The sequence below is a fragment of the Carassius carassius genome, chromosome 6 (genome assembly GCF_963082965.1).
Source record: "Carassius carassius chromosome 6, fCarCar2.1, whole genome shotgun sequence".
Classification (NCBI taxonomy): domain Eukaryota; kingdom Metazoa; phylum Chordata; class Actinopteri; order Cypriniformes; family Cyprinidae; genus Carassius; species Carassius carassius.
The window spans coordinates 39,887,371-39,906,827 of record NC_081760.1 but is presented as its reverse complement, the minus strand read 5'-3'; the positions used below and the strand labels follow the sequence as shown (position 1 = coordinate 39,906,827).

General features: G+C 38.8%; 2 protein-coding genes across 4 annotated transcripts in view; both read left to right on the top strand.

The window, feature by feature from the left end:
• Positions 1–16,786, top strand: part of LOC132142882 (adhesion G protein-coupled receptor E5-like) — a 31,226-nt gene extending 14,440 nt beyond the window's left edge. Inside the window, exon 17 of the transcript XR_009434118.1 lies at positions 15,724–16,786. The gene's annotated coding sequence lies outside the window, so the exon portion shown is untranslated. The remainder of the gene's footprint in view (positions 1–15,723) is intronic.
• The window catches only part of LOC132142880 (adhesion G protein-coupled receptor E5-like), a 28,545-nt gene continuing 15,685 nt past the window's right edge, over positions 6,598–19,457 (top strand). Inside the window, exons 1-16 of one of the 3 annotated variants that reach the window (XM_059553067.1) lie at positions 6,600–6,800; positions 8,165–8,230; positions 8,965–9,090; positions 9,207–9,338; positions 9,506–9,558; positions 9,645–9,734; positions 9,828–9,981; positions 10,149–10,265; positions 10,349–10,551; positions 10,687–10,857; positions 10,954–11,148; positions 13,494–13,711; positions 14,289–14,447; positions 14,773–14,944; positions 15,426–15,506; positions 15,598–15,713. In XM_059553067.1, the coding sequence (XP_059409050.1) occupies positions 6,773–6,800; positions 8,165–8,230; positions 8,965–9,090; positions 9,207–9,338; positions 9,506–9,558; positions 9,645–9,734; positions 9,828–9,981; positions 10,149–10,265; positions 10,349–10,551; positions 10,687–10,857; positions 10,954–11,148; positions 13,494–13,711; positions 14,289–14,447; positions 14,773–14,944; positions 15,426–15,506; positions 15,598–15,642 (2,010 nt within the window). In that variant the 5' untranslated portion in view covers positions 6,600–6,772 and the 3' untranslated portion in view covers positions 15,643–15,713. Of the gene's footprint in view, positions 6,801–8,164; positions 8,231–8,964; positions 9,091–9,206; positions 9,339–9,505; positions 9,559–9,644; positions 9,735–9,827; positions 9,982–10,148; positions 10,266–10,348; positions 10,552–10,686; positions 10,858–10,953; positions 11,149–13,493; positions 13,712–14,288; positions 14,448–14,772; positions 14,945–15,425; positions 15,507–15,597; positions 15,714–19,457 lie in introns of those variants that run through there. The other 2 variants (XM_059553066.1, XM_059553065.1) reach the window with 2 other exon arrangements.

Below are 19,457 nucleotides of genomic sequence, written 5' to 3'. Positions count from 1 at the left end.
AGAGAGAGAGACTTTGACTTAAAAAAACACTTTAATACCCCAAAACATGGTAATTAAGCATCATATATCATCATATTATCACATAGAAAAGAAATGGCGGCGGGGGGGTAAAAGTGAAAAAAACACAGCAACAGCAAAAAAAACTAAAGGAAATAATTCAAATGTCCATTATAGTCAAGATCACAAACACATTGATTTACACCCTATTTATATTTAAACGTTTCATGGTCATTAACCAATTTGTAGTATGTGTATTCAATTTTTAATATTGATCTTATTAAACCCCTGAGGATTTAATCAACTTCACCAGACAATTATTCTTTCCTTGACAACCAAATGGCCATTTTAACTTGCCCAAATAAAAAGTTTAATAAGACATGAGACTCTTTTATACTTTTTTTATATTCAGGCCCACATATAAAACACACATAGGGTAGAAAACTTCTCTGACACCACCCATCTACTGTTATAAACAACAGTTGTAATCTAGCACAATTTAAAAATAGATGAAAAACAGTTTCTGGTATCCCACAGAAAGCACATCTCTCCCTCACCTGAGGACCAAGACGTGCTCTTTGTCTGTTAGTAGCTATTATACCATGCACTAACCTCCACTGAAGATCTCCAGTTCTTTTTTCAATAGAGGGTTTGTACAAGGTCCTCCAGCTGCCCTTGGGAGAAGCACCTCTTGCCATTTAGACTCCTTTACATTTGTAAGAGCATGAAGATGTAATATTTTGACCGCAATGTACACAGTGATTTTTTTTCCTGTATTGTTGAAGACACCAAACTGAGTTGTCTTTGCTAGTTAACACTTAGTAAGAAGAGCATTTTTCCCGCGTGCATCAATGAAGTGTTTAAAAAGGGGGAGGACACCAAAAGTAACTCTGGGTTTACCGAAGAAAACCTGCTCCTGACCAGGTTAGGTTCATAGTGTAAGTTACTACGGTAACTGATATAAGTTAGCACACTTTCAGAAACGGGCTTGACTTACCCTGCTTTCTCAGGTTTGACAAACCTCCCATTCTGAAACAGAAAACCCAGAGTTTCCCTCGTTTCAGGGTTAACATACTCAGAGTTTTCACTTAACCTCCTTTGTGAAACGGGGTGTGACACTGAGGGCACCAGCAGCAACAGCGGGAATAAAAGGTATGCCTTCTTTCTTTGTGTTAACATCTGGACGTTGTTATGCAAATCTTCCCAATAGTGATATAGAGATGTGAGGGCGTGTTCGAACGAGCTGTTTCAGAGGGGCGTGGTTGACTTTTATAAAGAATATCTCTTTGGGTTTGAGACTTTAATCTTTGCAACTTTACAGATCTTCTTCATGCACCAAGAGCTTGTAACACACTAAAGAGAAAGGACAAATTGAAATCACATCATATGACCCCTAAAAGTGTGTAAATGTATTTTGGCATAGTTCATGTTAGGCCACTATTTGTATTTTAATGCTGTTGAGTGTTGAATAAAGGAGTCATCTTATAGTGGCGATTGGTATAGAAGCTGACACCTGTGTTTTTGTTTGTTTCCCCTGTATCTGTTATAGGACATCTGCAATGTATTTTACAGCATGATATTGCTTTAGTCAGTTGATTTAATAAAAATAAAAGCCTCTTCTAGCCGCTGCAAGCTTAAAGGGGTCAAATCATTAGACATTTTTCTGAATCTTTTGAAAAGAGTTAAATGGACTATAATTTCAGAACTGAAATCTCAAAACACGTTTCACTTTCACTTTTGAAGTCACAATATTTCACTGACAATTTTTACATTTAAATGCTTGTTGTGAAGCTCAGACGCAGCAGTAAATATAAATAAAGATGCACTTATAAATAAACAATGACGATTAAGTTTACAATATGTACAAAATATGATACTATATTAGTATATGTGATGTGTGTTGAAAAGTGCAGATGCTCCAGTGTTATTTTAAAATTTGTAAACTTCCTATAGGTCTTTTTATTTATTTTTTAAATCTTTTATTATATTTTGATTAGGGTTAGGGTTAGGGTTTCCCCAGGCAGTCTCTGACAGAATGAAGATGCTTTAGCATTTTTTTTTTTTTTATCACAATTTTTACAGTGTAAGTATGGGATTATGCTTAGATACATCTCTTGTTTATACACTTCCCGTTATTCTGTAAGCAATTAAGTGTGAGACCTGCCAATATAACAGGCAGCCTTCGTGACCAATCATAAAGACCTTTCGACACGCCCATTTCCAACTTACAGAATACAAGATGGGGAGGAATGCAAAAGAAAATAGTGTAAATAAAAAGAAAGAAAAGTGTTTTTTTTTTCTTTCTTTGCTTTCTTGGAAAATATATTTTCTAGTAGGAGGAACAAATAACAGGAGACATATATAGCCTACCACTAAAAGAGCTGAAGAGCTTCAAGACATGAAGTAAAAGTACACATTTAATACATCCCCAAACTTCTAAAAGCATATAAAAAAATAAGTCACTTAGAAACCAGGAGTTTATTGTTTCCTAACATGGAGCTACAGTGGGCTCTTCTTTTGGGTGAGTAGATTCATTATTCCATTATTAGTCTCTGTCCTGGCAGGAACTGGTAGATTGGGGGAAGTGAATGAACAGCGTTCTCTTGCACCCTCAATATCAATGGCTGAAGTGTCCTTGAGCAAGGCACTGAACCCCCGGTTGTAACAACTTCCCCTGCAACAAGTGAAAACAACAAGTTATTCATCATAAGGAGGCAAATAAACACAGGAAGTGCTCGTAATACAAAGTTTCAGACATTGTTCAGATTAGTAAAAGTTAGAAGTGAAGGATTAAGGAGAGAAACCGCAAAATATATTTTTTTATTATTATTATTTATAGGATGCAGTCAAATGCTGACGAAACAGCTGAATTTTCAGCTGTCACTTGAGAATTGTCAGGGATTCTTCATTCCAGATGGGTGTGGGAATCCACCAGCCAAGAACAGTGAATGAAAATGTTCTGGAAAGTGATTTTGAGCCTCTCTGTGATGGTACCAAGAGGTGTCACTCACTAGCAGATCTCAGACTTCGGGAGGGGATGTAGATTCATAATAGTGGGTGGAAGTTATAACAGTTATAACAAGTTATAAAAAAAGGGTAATCTTGTGTGCAATACTCAATTGAACTCAGTTGGAATAAGATCTAAAATAAGCACGTCCACCCACAAGTGCAATGTTACTTTCTTCATATAATTCAAAGTTTTACCCATTCCTTTTCCACCAAAACCCAATATATCACAAAACATACACTTGTTATACAGCGATCAATTTGTTATTTCCAATCACGCCCTTATATATACATATGGGTGTATAGAAATGTCCAACACAGTCATCCGAGGGCCACAAGCCTCAGTAGTTTAAAAACTGAAAAAGGTGTGTCTTATCTGTAGGTGCCAAGGTGAACCATGATGAAGTTAGAGGATGTCCAATGCTTAGTTGTTTGGTGAGTCATTATTTCTCTCTTCAAACGAATCACACAAGTGCTCCAGTAGTATAAGCAGGGTTTTGTTTTGGTCCCATCACGTAGCTACATCCACACCTGAGATACAATAGCTACATCCCCAAACCAATCCTCTACAAGAAACACATCACACACATCAATTACTAAATAGATTCCCCATCCGTTACCCCAAACATTTCACACAAACAATTTAACTTACATCTGAGCAGGAAACAATCAGTTTCTCAAACAGGATTGGAAAGATAGTTAGCAAACAACCATATGGCAGCATCAAACAAACCTTAGCACTTACTCTGATGCTTCCTGTTTTATCCCAGAGAATGTGCCCTCTAGCATCCTCCTAGTGGTTAGGAAGAAAATAGCACCCACAAGTCCTAAAAGATCCTGTGACAGGCGGTGACTGTTACAAAGTAAATGGGTGCTGAGTCTGTGGCTGTTCTATATATGAGCATCAATGTCTTGAACTTGATGCGAGCGCAACCGGTAGCCAGTGCAAGGAGATAAAGAGAGATGTAACATGGGCTCTTTTGGGCTCTTTGAAAACCAGTCATGCTGCTGCATTCTGAATCATTTGTCTAGAACCTGAATATATTTCAGACATGATCCAGTTTTATTCTTCAACACGGCCATTGAGGTCATCTCAAAAATGTTTGTTAAAGGTCCTAAAATCCCGCTTAAAGTCAAAAGGAGATTGTGCCTTTTCGATTAGCACATCGCCTCCGGAATGACCTGCCACTGGAAATCATTAGGTCATTTGAATACACTTAAGAAGGCACTTACTTGCCAGGGCATTTAATGTGAGATAGCTTGTGTATATCTGATGGTCTTGTTTGTCTGTCATGTTATTTTATGTTCTTGCTGTTTTAGTTTTGGTTAAATGTTGTTTTGTTGGAAAGCACTTTGGCCGACATGAGTTGCTTTTAAATGTGCTATACAAATAAAAAACAATACAATACAATACAAGATGTTTGATTGTGCTTGATGGAAGTCCAATCAGAAGTGCATTGCAGTAGTCCTGTCTAGAAATGAAAGGGCCTGGGCAAGAAGTTGTGCAGCATGCTCCATTAGAAAGGGACTGATCTTTCTGATGCAGTGCAGTGCAAACCTGCAAGATCAAGCAGTCGTTGCAATGTGGTCTTTGAAGATCAGCTGGTCATCAAAGGTTACACCAAGGTTTCTGACTGAAGTTGATGAGGTACTTGTAGAAGAGCCTAGCTGGATGGAGAAATCATACTGTAGAGTTGGAGTGGCAGGGAAGACAAGAAGCTCAGTCTTTGCCAGTTTGAGCTGTAGGTGATATTCTTTCATCCATGCCGAGATGTCCACCAGCCTGAGATCAATGCAGCTACCGCAGGATCATCTGTTTGAAATCAAAGATAGATCTATGTGTCATCAGCTTAGCAATGGTAGGAGAATCCATGTGCCTGTATGATGTTGTGTATATGGAGAAGAGGAGGGGTCCAAGAACTGATCCCTGAGGAACCCCAGTGACAAGTTGATGTGCTCTGGATACCTCCCCTCCCCAAGCCACCCTGAAAGACCTATCAGTGAGATGTGGATCTCCTGTGGTGCCCAGTGATGAGAGAGCATACAGGAGGATCTGATGATTCACGGTTTCAAAAGTGACAGATAGATCCAGCTGAAAGAGAACAGATGATCTGGAATTGATTAATTTCCAGTTGGTTATTCTGTGAAAGAAATAATTATACCTTGTTGAAAACAAGTCATTCAAGTGTTTTCGCTATGAATTCAAGGAGAGTCAGGTCTGTAGCTGTACGTAAGAGAAGTGTTTAATGTAGGATTTTATGAGTAGTGGGTTTACCCGAGCCTGCTTGAATGCAGCGGGGAGAGTGTCTGTGAGAAGAAATGTGTTGATATGTGTGAGTGTATAAGTGTTGGAAGGATTGTTTCGGAGAAGGTGTGAAGGGACTGGGTCTAGAGACACACTATAATTTGCTATTATACTCCATATAACTCCATATACAAGCAAGAAACTAAGCCTTTTTTGCACAGGCCTATCTAAAGGGTTAATGATCCCACCTAGTGATCAACTGTAAAAAATAACAAATGTTACCTCTTCCCAACAGGGAAAACCACCAACAATCAAGAATCTCACACACACACAAACACTATAATTTGCTGTTATAATCCATATAACTCCATATACAAGCCAGAAACTAAGCCTTTTTTTTGCACAGGCCTATCTAAAGGGTTAAAGTCCCACCTAGTGATCAACTGTAAAAATATAAGTTTTTTACCTCTTCCCAAAAGGGAAAACCACAAACAATCAAGAATGCATGATTATATGGTGTCATTGCTTTGCAATCAAAAAATGTCGTTATAATGGAAGTCAATGGGGCAAAAACAGCCACCAACAACAAATTAGGGAGAAAATATTTAAATTTAATGCTGCACAAAAACTAACAATGCATCAAAGCCAATCTTGTTACTAATCTTTGACATGCCCAAGACTGTGATAAAAGGTAAAAAAATATCCAGTCCGCAATCACTTTTTATATTGAAAATATGTAATTAAAGATGTTTTTTAAAAATGTTTTTTTTCCCCAAATCAGTGACATCATTTATGAACTTTGGTAATTAAAGAGTTAAAATCTTGGAATTTTTATAAACATTTGGTAGTTTTGATCAGGACTGAGGTTGATTAATAGATTTATGCAAAAAAAAATTAAAAGAAAAAATTAATCTGATACATTTTTACAGCAGTTTAATTGAGTGGATGTTTTCATCCACGAACATCCCGAAAGGGTAGTGAATTTGCCCACAGTGTACCGTTGAGTTTTTGAAAAATTTCAAAATTTTCCCAAAATATGGGTCAAAATAAGATTTGTCACCAAAAATCATTCCATTAGCTGAAACACAGAAAGTTGTGGCCAAAATAAGACTCAACTTTACCCCCTAGTGGACGAAAACGTCCCCAACAACGCATAAGCTTGGGTTAAATCAGCTGAAGATGAATCATTTGTATTCGGAAGGAGGACACCTTGTGGTTGAAGTATATCTCACACTAGTGGCCAGGAAAGCAGTGAAGTCTCGACGTGAAGTCTCTCTAGAAATGAGGAGCAATGCATCGGAACGTATTGAAATGTTTTCTAGTTTTTAGGAGTTCTACAGAACCTTTATGGCCCTCCATGGAAGCGGTCTTTCATGCGGAACACGTGACTGAAGAAGTAGCGATACTGAAGACTTTCAATTCGTGAAGACGGATTTTCTTTTGGAGATTTAACACAACTCTACCACGAGTCTTGAAAAAGCATCAAACACACATAAACACAATAGCTGTTTGCGGTTTCCTAACATGGAGCTGAAATGGGCTCTTCTCTTGGGTGAGTAGTTGTTTCACTCTATAGTATTACTATATATTTGTGACTAAATGTGGATTGGTAGTCAGACTTCTGGGAATATATACAGAGACCGTTACGAACATTAACCATGGTTTTACCACAAATGAAACCCAAAAGCTATAGTTAAACTAAATGTTTTTGCTACACTGACCATAGTGTATGTGTCGTAAAAAGTGTGATTATACAAATGAGAATCAATACGCCGAAAAACCATGGTTACTACACTTTTACTATAATAAAACCGTGGTTAATTCTCGTGAGAGTGTTGATGTTTACAGCGCTGGAATCTGTTGATCTGTGAAGATTCTTTACTTTGAGCGTTGTCCCTGGGTCTTTTCTAAAAAAGTCCCACCTGCCATTTACTTGAATGTGTTAGGCCTAGCGGTTTCGTGGACACGGCTCGCCGGGGTCCGATTGGGCCGAATTTGATATGTTTGCCTCATGGGGACCCCCTCGACCGGGCGGAAAAGTCTGGTGGCCCTACGACCTGCCTTAGGGGTCAAAGGGTCACAGAATGGAGTTTGTTTCCACCAAACCGGTACGCGTTTACATTGGAGGTGGGACATCCACCCTTCGGACACGATGGGACGTAGGGCCCCGAGATTCTCACATCTCAGAAGGCCCCTCTCTCATTTCCCGAAGCACAAAGCTGTAGGACCTTGAAAAACAATTCCTGTAACAATAGCATTTTATCGCGTGGCCGTGTTTCTCTTTGCTCTCTGCTCCAATGAATAACGGTTTCCAATTTATTAGGGCAATGAACTTCAGTTAACCATCCCCTGATTCATGTGTGTGTGTGTGTGTGTGTGTGTGTGGTTACTACACTTTACTAAACGTTTACTATATATATGGTTATTTTGGCGGAATTAAGCAATTAGCAAATACAGATACAAGCTACTGAAAGGTGCATCATAAATGAACAATTGTTATTGAACAGTCACAACTAACAATCACGTGGTGTGTGTACTGCTAGGCATCTTTGGTTTTGGCTTTTTGTGGAAGTTAGGGGGAAAATATGTGCATTTTTATCATGTAAATCTCTTTTCAAAAGTTGCCAAATAAAAAAAAAAATGTTGCTAGGTGTTTTTTGAAGAAGTTGCTCAATAAAGCAGCAAAATTGGCAACACTGGTGTTTATCAAAAGTTCAGGGACATTAAAGCAGAAGAACAGGTGTATGTTTTACAAAATATTGGTTGAATTAATAACATTCCTCTCACCATTATAATGCAGTTTGCCTGCAGATCGCATGCACATTCAGTGATGTTGAGCTTTATGTAAATGATGTAAAATAATAGTAAAAATGAATTGTTAAAAATAAGTGTATTTTTTTCCCATTCTCTGCTCAGGTCTCTTTCTCCCGTCATGCAGTGGATGTCACACTGGATATACATCTTATGAACAAAAATGTGTTGGTAATTATGACTTTGTGGTTTGGTTGAATAGTAAAAGTTTATATATAAACTATAGTTCTTTTTTTCCATACGTTGCTGCGAGCTATTATTTTTCAAAATTATTGCCACAGCCCATATAGAATCACAGACAGCAATTATTTTATCGGTTTTAACAATGAAGCTATGCGTCAGATTTCATCTTCATATCCAATTTTGAATCCTTATCCAACCAGGGTTTACATTAGCATTGAGGGGACAGCATTTCCCCATTGTTGCTTTAATGTCTCCCATTCTCACCGACCTTGTCATAAACATCATAACATTATTTTAAATGATCATACGCTTCTTGCTACATGCTGCTGTCGCCTCCATGCTTTTTTTTTGTTGTTTTTTTGATGCCGCGTCACACATGCGGCGGACGGCGGTGCGACACTGGTGGCTGGTGTTGCCAGATTGGGTGTTTTTCCGCTACATATTAAGACTCGTTTACGGTGTGTTTTAGCCGGGTTTTCGCCTGGAAGGCTCTATAGAAATCTGGCACCCTATTGAACGAAGTTAACCTGAGAGAGCGTGCCGTTCACAGACACCAGAATGAACGAGTTGACAGTAACGTTCATCAGGCAGTAATACAGCACGTTCAGTTCACGTTCGCCCAAAATATGAACGAGTTCATGAACTGTCGTTCAATGAATGCGTTCAGGCACAACACTGTAACACAGCTGAAATGCATCCTTCCTGACTGCTCTCTCTTTCAGATGAGGATGAGTGTGCTGTCTTCCCGGTCGTGTGTGGAGATCACGCTCAGTGTGTGAATACAGAGGGAAGTTACTACTGCAGATGTCATGAAGGATTCGAAATGAGCTTAACAGGACCGTGTAAAGGTACGAGAGAGGATTGTGGGATAAGAGACAGTATCTGCTCATGATGTTGTCTTTGTGTGTACGCTTAAGCTTTATAAAATCTAAACTAGTTAAATCATTTTTTCTCTCTCTCACAGACATGGATGAGTGTAAAGATGCTCCAGATGTTTGTGGCACAGACGGCAGCTGCTACAATCATCAGGGCGGATACAGCTGCAAATGTGACCAGGGTTACAGTAATTATGGCCACAACCAGTCAAAATGTATCGGTGAGATGTCTAGCATTATTTGCTTTATTTTAAATGCACAGATGAATTTTTTTTAGGTTGGTCTATTTATCACACAGCAGCTGCTGAGAAGCTTATAGAAGATAATCAGAGTGTTTTCATTCTCAACTATTTGAATATTATATTGTCTTTCCTGTCGTTGTGCACAGAAATGACCTGCAATCAGTTTGGACCCTTGTCTGTAGACCACAGGCCCAAGAAGGTAGAATCTGCTTATGATTATTATTATTATATAGACAGATGTACGGTCAGACTCAAATGCACTGATTTCTGTGTGTCGTCTTCTAGTTGAAGCAGTTGATGTCACTGCTGAAGAAGAGCTGTGAATCTCTGAATGATCCACATGGAGAACATTTGACTGGAGAGGAGCTACTGCAGGTGAAACACTCACTGCATGATATATATTCACACAGTAGTTTGTGATCATGCACTCACACAGTGATGAATGAACATCTCTGATTTATTTCACAGAATGTGTTCAGTTCCTCTGATGAGCTGCTGTCTGAAGGAACCATCGCTGACGGTGAGACACTGAATCAGTTTCTGGATGCGGTGGAGAACAGCATGCGTCTGATCGGACCTCAGCTGAAAGAGCCAGTGACCAGGATGGAGACACACAACACCTGTGAGAAACCACACACATTTCAGTTTAGACACAATCTCACTCTGGTTCTGCATAGAAATACTGAAAATAAGGCATTTTTATTATAAACAGTGATTTACATGCAAATTCAGATTTAACTGTGTGTGTTTAAGACTGAAAGTAGTTGTTCTTCATGATGTGAATCACAGTTGCTGAGGTTGCAGTCATGCGGGGTCAGACTCCGCCCAGTGGGCGTGTCACTCTGAGCACAGACTCCGCCCTCTTCAACACCAGCTGGGAAACAGTTGTAGGGGAATCATATCCAGGTATAAATAAACACGTGCACATAAATGTACTCATGAAACCATCAGCACTTTTCTGACGATATGTGAATGTGTTTTTCCTTTAGGTTTTGCGTTTGCGGCTCTGGTCAGTTATAAAGATCTGAACTCATCCAGTGATCTGCTCCACAAGATGAAAAGAGAGAAACCAGATGATGAAGAGACACGCATCAGTTATCAACTCAACTCTAAAGTGGTGACAGCCGTCGTCAGTAATGCAGAAACCAAGCAGCTGTCAGAGCCGGTGACGCTCGTCTTTACACACGAGGAGGTGAAGATAATGACAGATCAGCTCATGACCAGCACAAGATCTCATGGAGACACACCGATTCTCATGCAGAAGACCAGACGTTCATGTTTTTCTCCCCTTTTATAACTTCAAGTTATTCTGTTCTGTCTTATTCAGGAGAGGGCGGAGTCTGGGGGCGTGGCTTACTTCTGTGTGTACTGGGATTATGCTGAGGGGGTGTGGTCTGGGCGGGGCTGTGAGAGGGCGTGGTCTAACAGCACTCATACAGCCTGCTCCTGCTCTCATCTCAGTAGTTTCGCTGTGCTCATGGCTCTCTATCCTCTCCAGGTACATCTGTGAACCAGATTTCACATATTTAAGATTTCAGATTAAATGATGATGTTCACTCCTCCATATGTCTGTTTTCCTCTTCCTCTCCTCCAGGATTCGTTTGAGTTGGTGATGATCACTCGTGTGGGTTTAGTTCTGTCTCTGGTCTGTTTGTTTCTCTGTATCCTGACGTTCAAGTTCTGCCGCTCCATCCAAGGAACCCGAACCAGCATTCATCTCCATCTGAGCATCTCTCTCTTCATCGCAGACTTCGTCTTCCTCTGTGGGATCTCCAGCACTCACAATCAGGTGTGTGTCTCATATCTTCTGTATACTGGGGCCCTAAAGTCAAACAAGTAGAGAAGCACAAGCAGTGTTTTCTGTTTATAATGCTGGGGACTGAGGAGACAAGTTGCTCAACTTTAGGAATAGGAATGTTGTCCCATTCTTGTCTAATACAGGCTTCTAATTGCTCAACTGTCTTAGGTCTTCTTTGTCGCATCTTCCTCTTTATGATGCACCAAATATTTTCTAAGGGTGAAAGATCTGGGCTGCAGGCTGGCCATTTCACTACCCGAATCCTTCTTCTACACAGCCATGATGTTGTAATTGATGCACTATGTGGTCTGGCATTGTCATGTTGGAAAATGCAAGGTCTTCCCTGAAAGAGACGACGTCTGGAAGGGAGCATATGTTGTTCTAGAACTTGGATACACCTTTCAGCATTGATGGTGCCTTTCCAGATGTGTAAGCTGCCCATGCCACACACACTCATGCAACCCCATACCATCAGAGATGCAGGCTTCTGAACTGAGCGCTGATAACAACTTGGGTTGTCCTTGACCTCTTTAGTCCGGATGACATGGCATCCCAGTTTTCCAAAAATAACTTTTCATTCGTCTGACCACAGAACAGTTTTCCACTTTGCCACAGTCCATTTTAAATGAGCCTTGGCCCAGAGAAAACTCCTGCGCTTCTGGGTCATGTTTAGATATGGCTTCGTTTTTGACCTATAGAGCTTACACACAGAGATTGTTCCAGATTCTCTGAATCTTTGGATGATATTATGCACTGTAGATGATGATAAATTCAAACTCTTTGCTATGTTCTCGGAGAAACTCCTTTCTGATATTGCTCCACTGTTTTAGCTTATATTGTATTGTTATAGCGCGTTTAACAATACAAATCATTACAAAGTAACTTTACAGAAAATTACGTTTCTACAATATTTAGTAATAGCTTATAAGTGGTGACTGTCAGTTTGTGCACGTATGACAGGATTTTTCAGGAAAAATTAATACAAGACGTAGTCAGCCAGACGATGAACATTATTAACAGCAATTATTATATGATGCAGTCACACTTGTAGCAATATTTGTTAGTTCTGTTTGTTGATTCAGGGTCAGCATCATCTGAGGTCCTCTGAGGGTCAGCATCATCTCTTCTCAGGTGTTCTGGATCCAGACTGGAGCTTGTGTAAATCCTACTTACCAAAAACATAGAAACAAATAGAGACATCATTAGCATAGCTGCTGATCCAACAAAGTAAAATTAATTAGTTTAACCCAAGCTAAAGAATAAAAATGCGCATTTGAGCAGATTCAACTGAAGTCACAATTTAAGAGATGCGTTATTTGAATGCTTGGTGAAAGAGATGCGTTTTTAAGATTTAAACAGAGATAATGTGTCTGAACCCCGAACATTATCAGGAAGGCTATTCCAGAGTTCGGGTGGCCTTGGTAAAACAATGAACAGTGAGCATTATGCATTTAAAGTGGTAAAAATAGGAGGAATATGTCAATGTCATTTTTATGTGCCAATCTTTCTGCTGCCAGCTGGTTTTGAGTTTCATACATGTACATGAAATGTAGTAGTAGTAGTTTGTTACAGCGTAAAACACATCACTTCCTGTTGCCAGCAGGTGGCGCTACAACTATAACTGAATATGGGCATGTAGATCTGTTAAGGGCAGGAGTCTTATCTAACATGTGAAGTTTGGGGCAGATTGGACATTGTATGTCTGAGTTATAGCAACTTCCTTTTTCATGGCGAAACATCGAAATTATTAAGGCCGCTATGAACACGCCCTTTAACGAAACCTCAAGATCTTCGCAATTTAACATCGTAAAGGCCTTTAGATTACACTGACCAACTTTGGAGTACAACCCATGAAAATGGCATAAATGACACAAATTTTGCAGATAACTTTCTTTGGAGGTATTGGTGTGTTACATGTGTACCGATTTTCGCAGATCTACGTGAAACGTAGCTCAAGGCGCACACCGCTGAAAGTGTATAGGTGGCGCTGTTGAGCCATTTTGCTACACCCACTTCTGAAACCCATATCAGATGTAAATTTCCACCTGTTCTGAGGTGTGTGCAAAGTTTCGTGACTTTTCGAGTATGATTAGGCTCTCAAAATGCGATTCATTCTTCTGAGTAATAATAATAATAATAAACGGAGCAGATCCAAGAGGGTCCTCTCACCACCAGTGCTCGGGCCCTAATTATAATATATAAACAGTATATTTAACTTCCTTTGTGTGAATCATTTGTTAACATGTAATCCACAAAAAAGCAACTGTAATGTGATTTTGAGTAATCAGTTCCAGTAAGCCAACAGGAGCATGACCTGACATGTGTTTCTCTCTCAGGTAGCGTGTGGGATTGTGGCCGGTCTGCTTCATTTCTTCTTCTTGTCTGCGTTCTGCTGGATGCTGCTGGAGGGGGTTCAGATCTACCGGATGGTTGTGATGGTGTTTCACACCACATTAAAACACCTCTACATGTATCTGGTGGGATACGGAGCCCCTCTCGTCATCGTGATCATCTCTGCCATCACCTTCCCAGCGGGATACGGCACCAAACGACAGTGAGTTTCTGTCTCCAGCGCTGTTCAGCTGTAGAAGTGTGTCTAGAGTCGCAAGGCATTATATATATAGCTCTGGCTAGTTTCATCAGTAATTTATATTTGGGCTGGAATTTGAGTCATTCCAGTCTAGACATGTCATAATCATAACCTGTGCCTGCAGTGACTGTAAATGACAGAGTTAGATCTTATCAAGATTCACCAGTTATGAAATGAGTCTTGCAGTCTGACTGCACTTTCTGTGGAAAGAGCATGATGAGGGTTAGTATCATGAGTTCATCATCATTCAATAAAGCTAAACCTTAAACCTTAAACATGAAATAATAATTAACTGAAATAATGTTCAATGTTAAACATTTGACTTTTATTTGAAGTCTATTTAAAATAAAAAGGACAAAAAAAAATTTTTTTTTAAATGAAAACATAAAAAGTAAAACTAATTTTAAATTATCAATAAAAACTATCAGTGACACTAAAATAACACTGGATGTTATAAGTACTTTATGAAAGATAAAGAGGGGTGAACTGGTGTGTTTTTGTAATCATGTGACTAATTTTCTTATCCTAATGTGTGTTGCAGCTGCTGGCTCTCTCTCGATCGTTATTTTATCTTGAGCTTCTTCGCGCCCGTCTGCATCATCGTGATCCTCAATGGTTTTGTCTTCATCATCACCATCTGGAAACTGGCCAAAAACTTCTCCAGCCTCAATCCAGACCTCTCCAGTCTCAAGCAGATCAGGTGCGTGATCTCAACATAGATTAAATCAGTCTTGATGTTTGTCAAGTCAAGTCACCTTTATTTATATAGCGCTTTAAACAAAATACATCGCGTCAAAGCAACTGAACGACATTCATTAGGAAAACAGTGTGTCAATAATGCAAAAATGATAGTTAAAGGAAGTTCATCATTGAATTCAGTTATGTCATCTCTGTTCAGTTAAATAGTGTCTGTGCATTTATTTGCAATCAAGTCAACGATATCGCTGTAGATGAAGTGACCCCAACTAAGCAAGCCAGAGGCTTTTGTGCATCAGTGGTTCTGATGAATTATATTTGGTGTGTAGGAGCTTTACGGTGGCCGCTGTGGCTCAGTTGTGTATTCTTGGAGGAACGTGGATCTTCGGTTTCTTCCTCTTCCAGGAGAAAGGGACTGAAGTCATGTTGTACCTCTTCATCATCCTCAACAGCCTCCAGGGGGCGCTGATCTTCATCATGCACTGCCTGCTGTCCAAACCGGTATTTACACGCATGTTTACATGTTTAACATGATCAGAAACCACAACACTGAACATTGGGCAACAGTGGCTTGTTTTAAACAAAACATCTGACAGTTATCAATGGTTTAAAGTAATAGCTCACTTAAAAATAAAGAATTTTTCTTAATCATAGCATTGTAAATATGCCGATATTTGGCTTTTTTTAATTATCGCCATTAACCGATAATATTCCCTCTTTGGCCGATAAGTATCACAAGCAGGTTTTATTAGGACAGTGGCGGGACATTTATATTAGCAGGACTAAGAAAGACAGCATCTGAAGCACAAATGTAAGCGTTATATCGGCCTCCCTGCTCTCTAAGATATCGGCATCTGCCATCAGAAAATCCATATTGGTCAGCCACTCTTCTGAATGCATGTGAAGGGAATGTTCCAGAAACACCAGAATTTATTATTGAAACAAATATCATTAATTTTGCCTTTTGTGTCACCCCCTTAAGGTCAGGACTGAGTATTACAATCTGTTTGTCCAAATGTGTCCACAGAAGAAGAAAGACGAATACAGTACCATCAGCAGTCAGGTATATTAGTGTGTGTGTGTGTGTGTGTGTGTTTGACATTAAAGCAGCGTTTGTGGCTTCAGTTTCTTCATTCCTCCTTTGACTTTTACAGAAACCTCCACGGAGCGACGGAAGCACAGCAGAGACACACATATAAAGCGCTTGTCATGTGCTGATGGATTTTACAAACTTTTGAACACTTTCTGTGACAAATGAAGAAGTTTCAGTTCAACAGGAGATCTGAAAACTGCTGTAAGAATACTGATAAGGAATCATCATATGACGTGTGTTTTACTGGAGTCTGAGCTATAGGCCTGCCATGGGAAGATCTAAATTAGATCATGCCAATAAATGAACAAAATATTGAATATTTTCAGTTTTCTGTTATGCATGTAGAAAGTCTTAATGTTTAGATTAGTCAAAAGGCAGCTTCTTTAAAATGATATGTTTTATTATGTTGAGGATGATCTTGTTTTGATTGTCACAAAACTGTATAAAGGCTATACAAACAACCCTCTAGAAATAATAGAAGTATGAGAAATGAAAGTGAAACAGTAGTTTGGTTTTAAACAGGAAGTCAGGATTGACTTTAAAATACATAAATGATATAGAAATGCTGTCATTATAATGATGATGTATGGTGTTTGTATACAAATATTGCCTCAATTTAATAAAAAATAAAAAAAAATCTGTAATCATGCTGACAATCAAACTAAAACATCTTTACTGAGAAACAGTAATCTTGATTTTGAGCTCAAATATTTCCAGCTTGTCTTTGTCATCATTAATTTAAACAAGCAGCAGTTACCCTCTCAGTTACTGTTGTCAGAAAACATGTGGAGAAAGAGCTGGAGTCTCTCACACTGAGCAGGAGCTGACATGAATGAGACCTGCAGAAGGGAAAACAAGGAAAAAACCCTGCGGAAACTTCTGGAAAAGGCTAAATAAACATTCAAGAGACAGACAGAGATGGACAGATACTCTTATACTCTGAGGGAAATAATGCATAAACATGATTACAGAAACAGCGGTTTCCTGAAATGAACTTATCTGGATTAGTACATTGTTTCACTTTCATTTGCTGTCATTAGTTTGTGCTCATCCGTCGCCCCCCTTCAGGTCTGAGAAGAGAAACGCATATAAAGAAAAGACACAAACCCATATTTTAACAACGAGTAGTCCATTAACAATCAGGTAAATGTGTATGTGCACTTCTGTTTTTGGACGACAAGCGTAACCTCTACAAGGGGATGTGGGTAAAGATGTGCAGTGGTTTCCACATCCTGTGGATCATAAAAAAACAAAAAAACTGAGATGCTCTGTGTGTGTTTATGTAATGATTTAATCTCAAATGTATTTATTATTAAAGGGGTCATATAACGTTGGTAAAAAGAACATTATTTGGTGTAATGCAATGTGTTTATGTGGTTTAAAGTTAAAAACACTATTTTCCATATAATGTACATATTGTTTCTCCTCTATGCTCCGCCTATCTGAAACGTGTTGTTTTTTACAAAGCACATTGTTCTGAAAAGCGAGATGTGCTCTGATTGGCCAGCTATCCAGTGCATTGTGATTGGCTGAATACCTCAAGCGTGTGACAGAAATGTTACGCCCCTCACCACAGCGGTTCTCAATTCCAGTCCTCTCGCCCCCAGACCTGCATATGTTAACACATCTGATTCAGATAATAAGAGAAGTGAGCTCGTGCATAAACTGTGAGCAGGGGAATTTGTTGGAGTTAACTCACTACGGAAGATTAATTCGTATTAAGTATACAGACTGTGAGACGGAAGCACCAGACTGTCTTTGCAAAGCTGGAACTGCCCCACTTTATAGAAACAGACAATATAGGCTCCTTCACAAGAACTAGTCCTCGTCCTCCGAAAAATGTGCTGCACACATTTGAATATTTGTGTTAAACTGTTCTAGAACAGTGCAGAAATACAACTTAACCACTGATTTCTAGTAGGGTCCTCTTTTGGAAGACCCAACAAAGTGTTTTTGCTTTCACAATGACACACAGTGACTCCACGACGTGGCAGCGCAGCAACAGAGAGAATGAAAGTTACACCTACTTTCTTTGCGTGAACATGTGGGTGGTGTTATGCAAATCTTCCCACACAGTGATGTAGAGATGTGGGGGTGTGTTTAAACGAGGCGTTTTAGGGGTTGTGGACGAGTCTTAGCTTTCATAAAGAATATCTCTTTGGATTTGAAACTTTAGTCTTTGCAACTTTAGAGATCTTCTTTATTCACAAAGAGAAAGAACAAAATGAAAATAACATCCTATGACCCCTTTAAGTGTGTGAATGTCTTTTCATATAGTTCATGTTAGGCCACTATTTTTAATTTTAATGCCGTTGAGTGTTGAATAAAGGAGTCATCTTATAGTGGCAATTGGTATAGAAGCTGACACCTGTATTTTTCTTTATTTCCCCTGTATCTGTCATAGGGCATCAGCAATGTATTTTACAGTATGATGTTGCTTTAGTCAGCTGATTTATTAAAAATAAATCATGAGACGTTTTTCTGAATCTTTTGAAAAGTGTTTAATGGACTATTATTTCAGAACTGTAATCTCGAACACAAACACATTTTTACAGTGTAAGAATGTAATTATGTTTAGGCACACATCTTGTTTAGTTTATGCTGACTTGTCAGTTCCCGTTATTCTGTAAGCATTTAAGTGTGAGACCTGCCAATATAACAGGCAGCTTTCGCAACCAATTGTAAAGACCTTGTGACACAACCATTTCTCCAACTTGCAGAACACAAGATGAGGAGGAATGGAAAAGAAAATAGTGTTTTTTCTTTCTTTCTTTCTTTGCTTTCTTGGAAAACATATTTTCTAGTAGGAGGAACAAATAACAGGAGACCTATATAGCCTACCACTAAAGGAGCTGAATGGTTTCAAGGCATGAAGTAAAAGTACACATTTAATACATCGCCAACCTTAAAAAAGCATAAAAAATACTTTACTTAGAAAGTAGCAGTTTACGATTTCCTAACATGGAGCTACAGTGGGCTCTTCTTTTGGGTGAGTAGATTTTACTCTGTTGTACTCTGTTCAAGTGACTAAAGCTGGATAAGCAGTCAGACAGCTTCTGGGAAAATAGCTAAAATGTGGCAGAGACTGTTACAAAATAACATGTCTGTATAATAAAACTAGACCACTTCAGTTCAAATCTGCCAGCAGACAGCAGGAATGCCTCTTTGTTTTGCATCAACAAGCAGCCAGAAATAAGTTGGTAGTAAAGGACTGTAAAAGATTGGGAAATTATTGTGGAAGTTTTATTTTTTATTCCTACTATGATCTTTTTCCTGATTTCCACTGTGTTCGTCAAACCTCCTTTATGTCGCAGTCGCTTTATTTCTGCACACTCTTACATAACTTATTACATAAAACCACAAGAAAAAATGAAAACCACGAAAAAACACAAGAAAAATGAAGAGAGAGGGATCTCAGGTAACAAAAACAAATCCACAACAGTAATAAGCTGTGTCTGTTATGTAATGAAAAGGTTATGCAAATAGCGTCAGTTCATTCTTCCATCCGCTGAAACCCTTAAATACTTGCAACTATAAAGATACAATCAGGCTATTTAGTAAAATGTCAAAGTTCAGATCACTGTGTAATGGGTGTACTTTAGTGACATATGTTTTAAATTAAGCTGGTTGTCATAATACAAACCAAAGTTCCTGTTTTAAACTATACTAACAGCCCCCACATCAATGCTTTTTCAGTGCTAGAGAACAATACAAACTTTTAAAATATTGTTTTGAGTATTTTTTGAGCACTAAGGGGATGTCCTTTATGTTGCTTTTTAAGCATACAGTCATAGGTAAATTTGGTCAGCTCTGTGTACAATGTTGACTGTTTTTTTATTTTTTATTTCTTTTAAGAAAAATTAATTACAATCATAAATCTTCATGTATCTCAAGAAGCTGCCACAAATAATATTTCTAGAT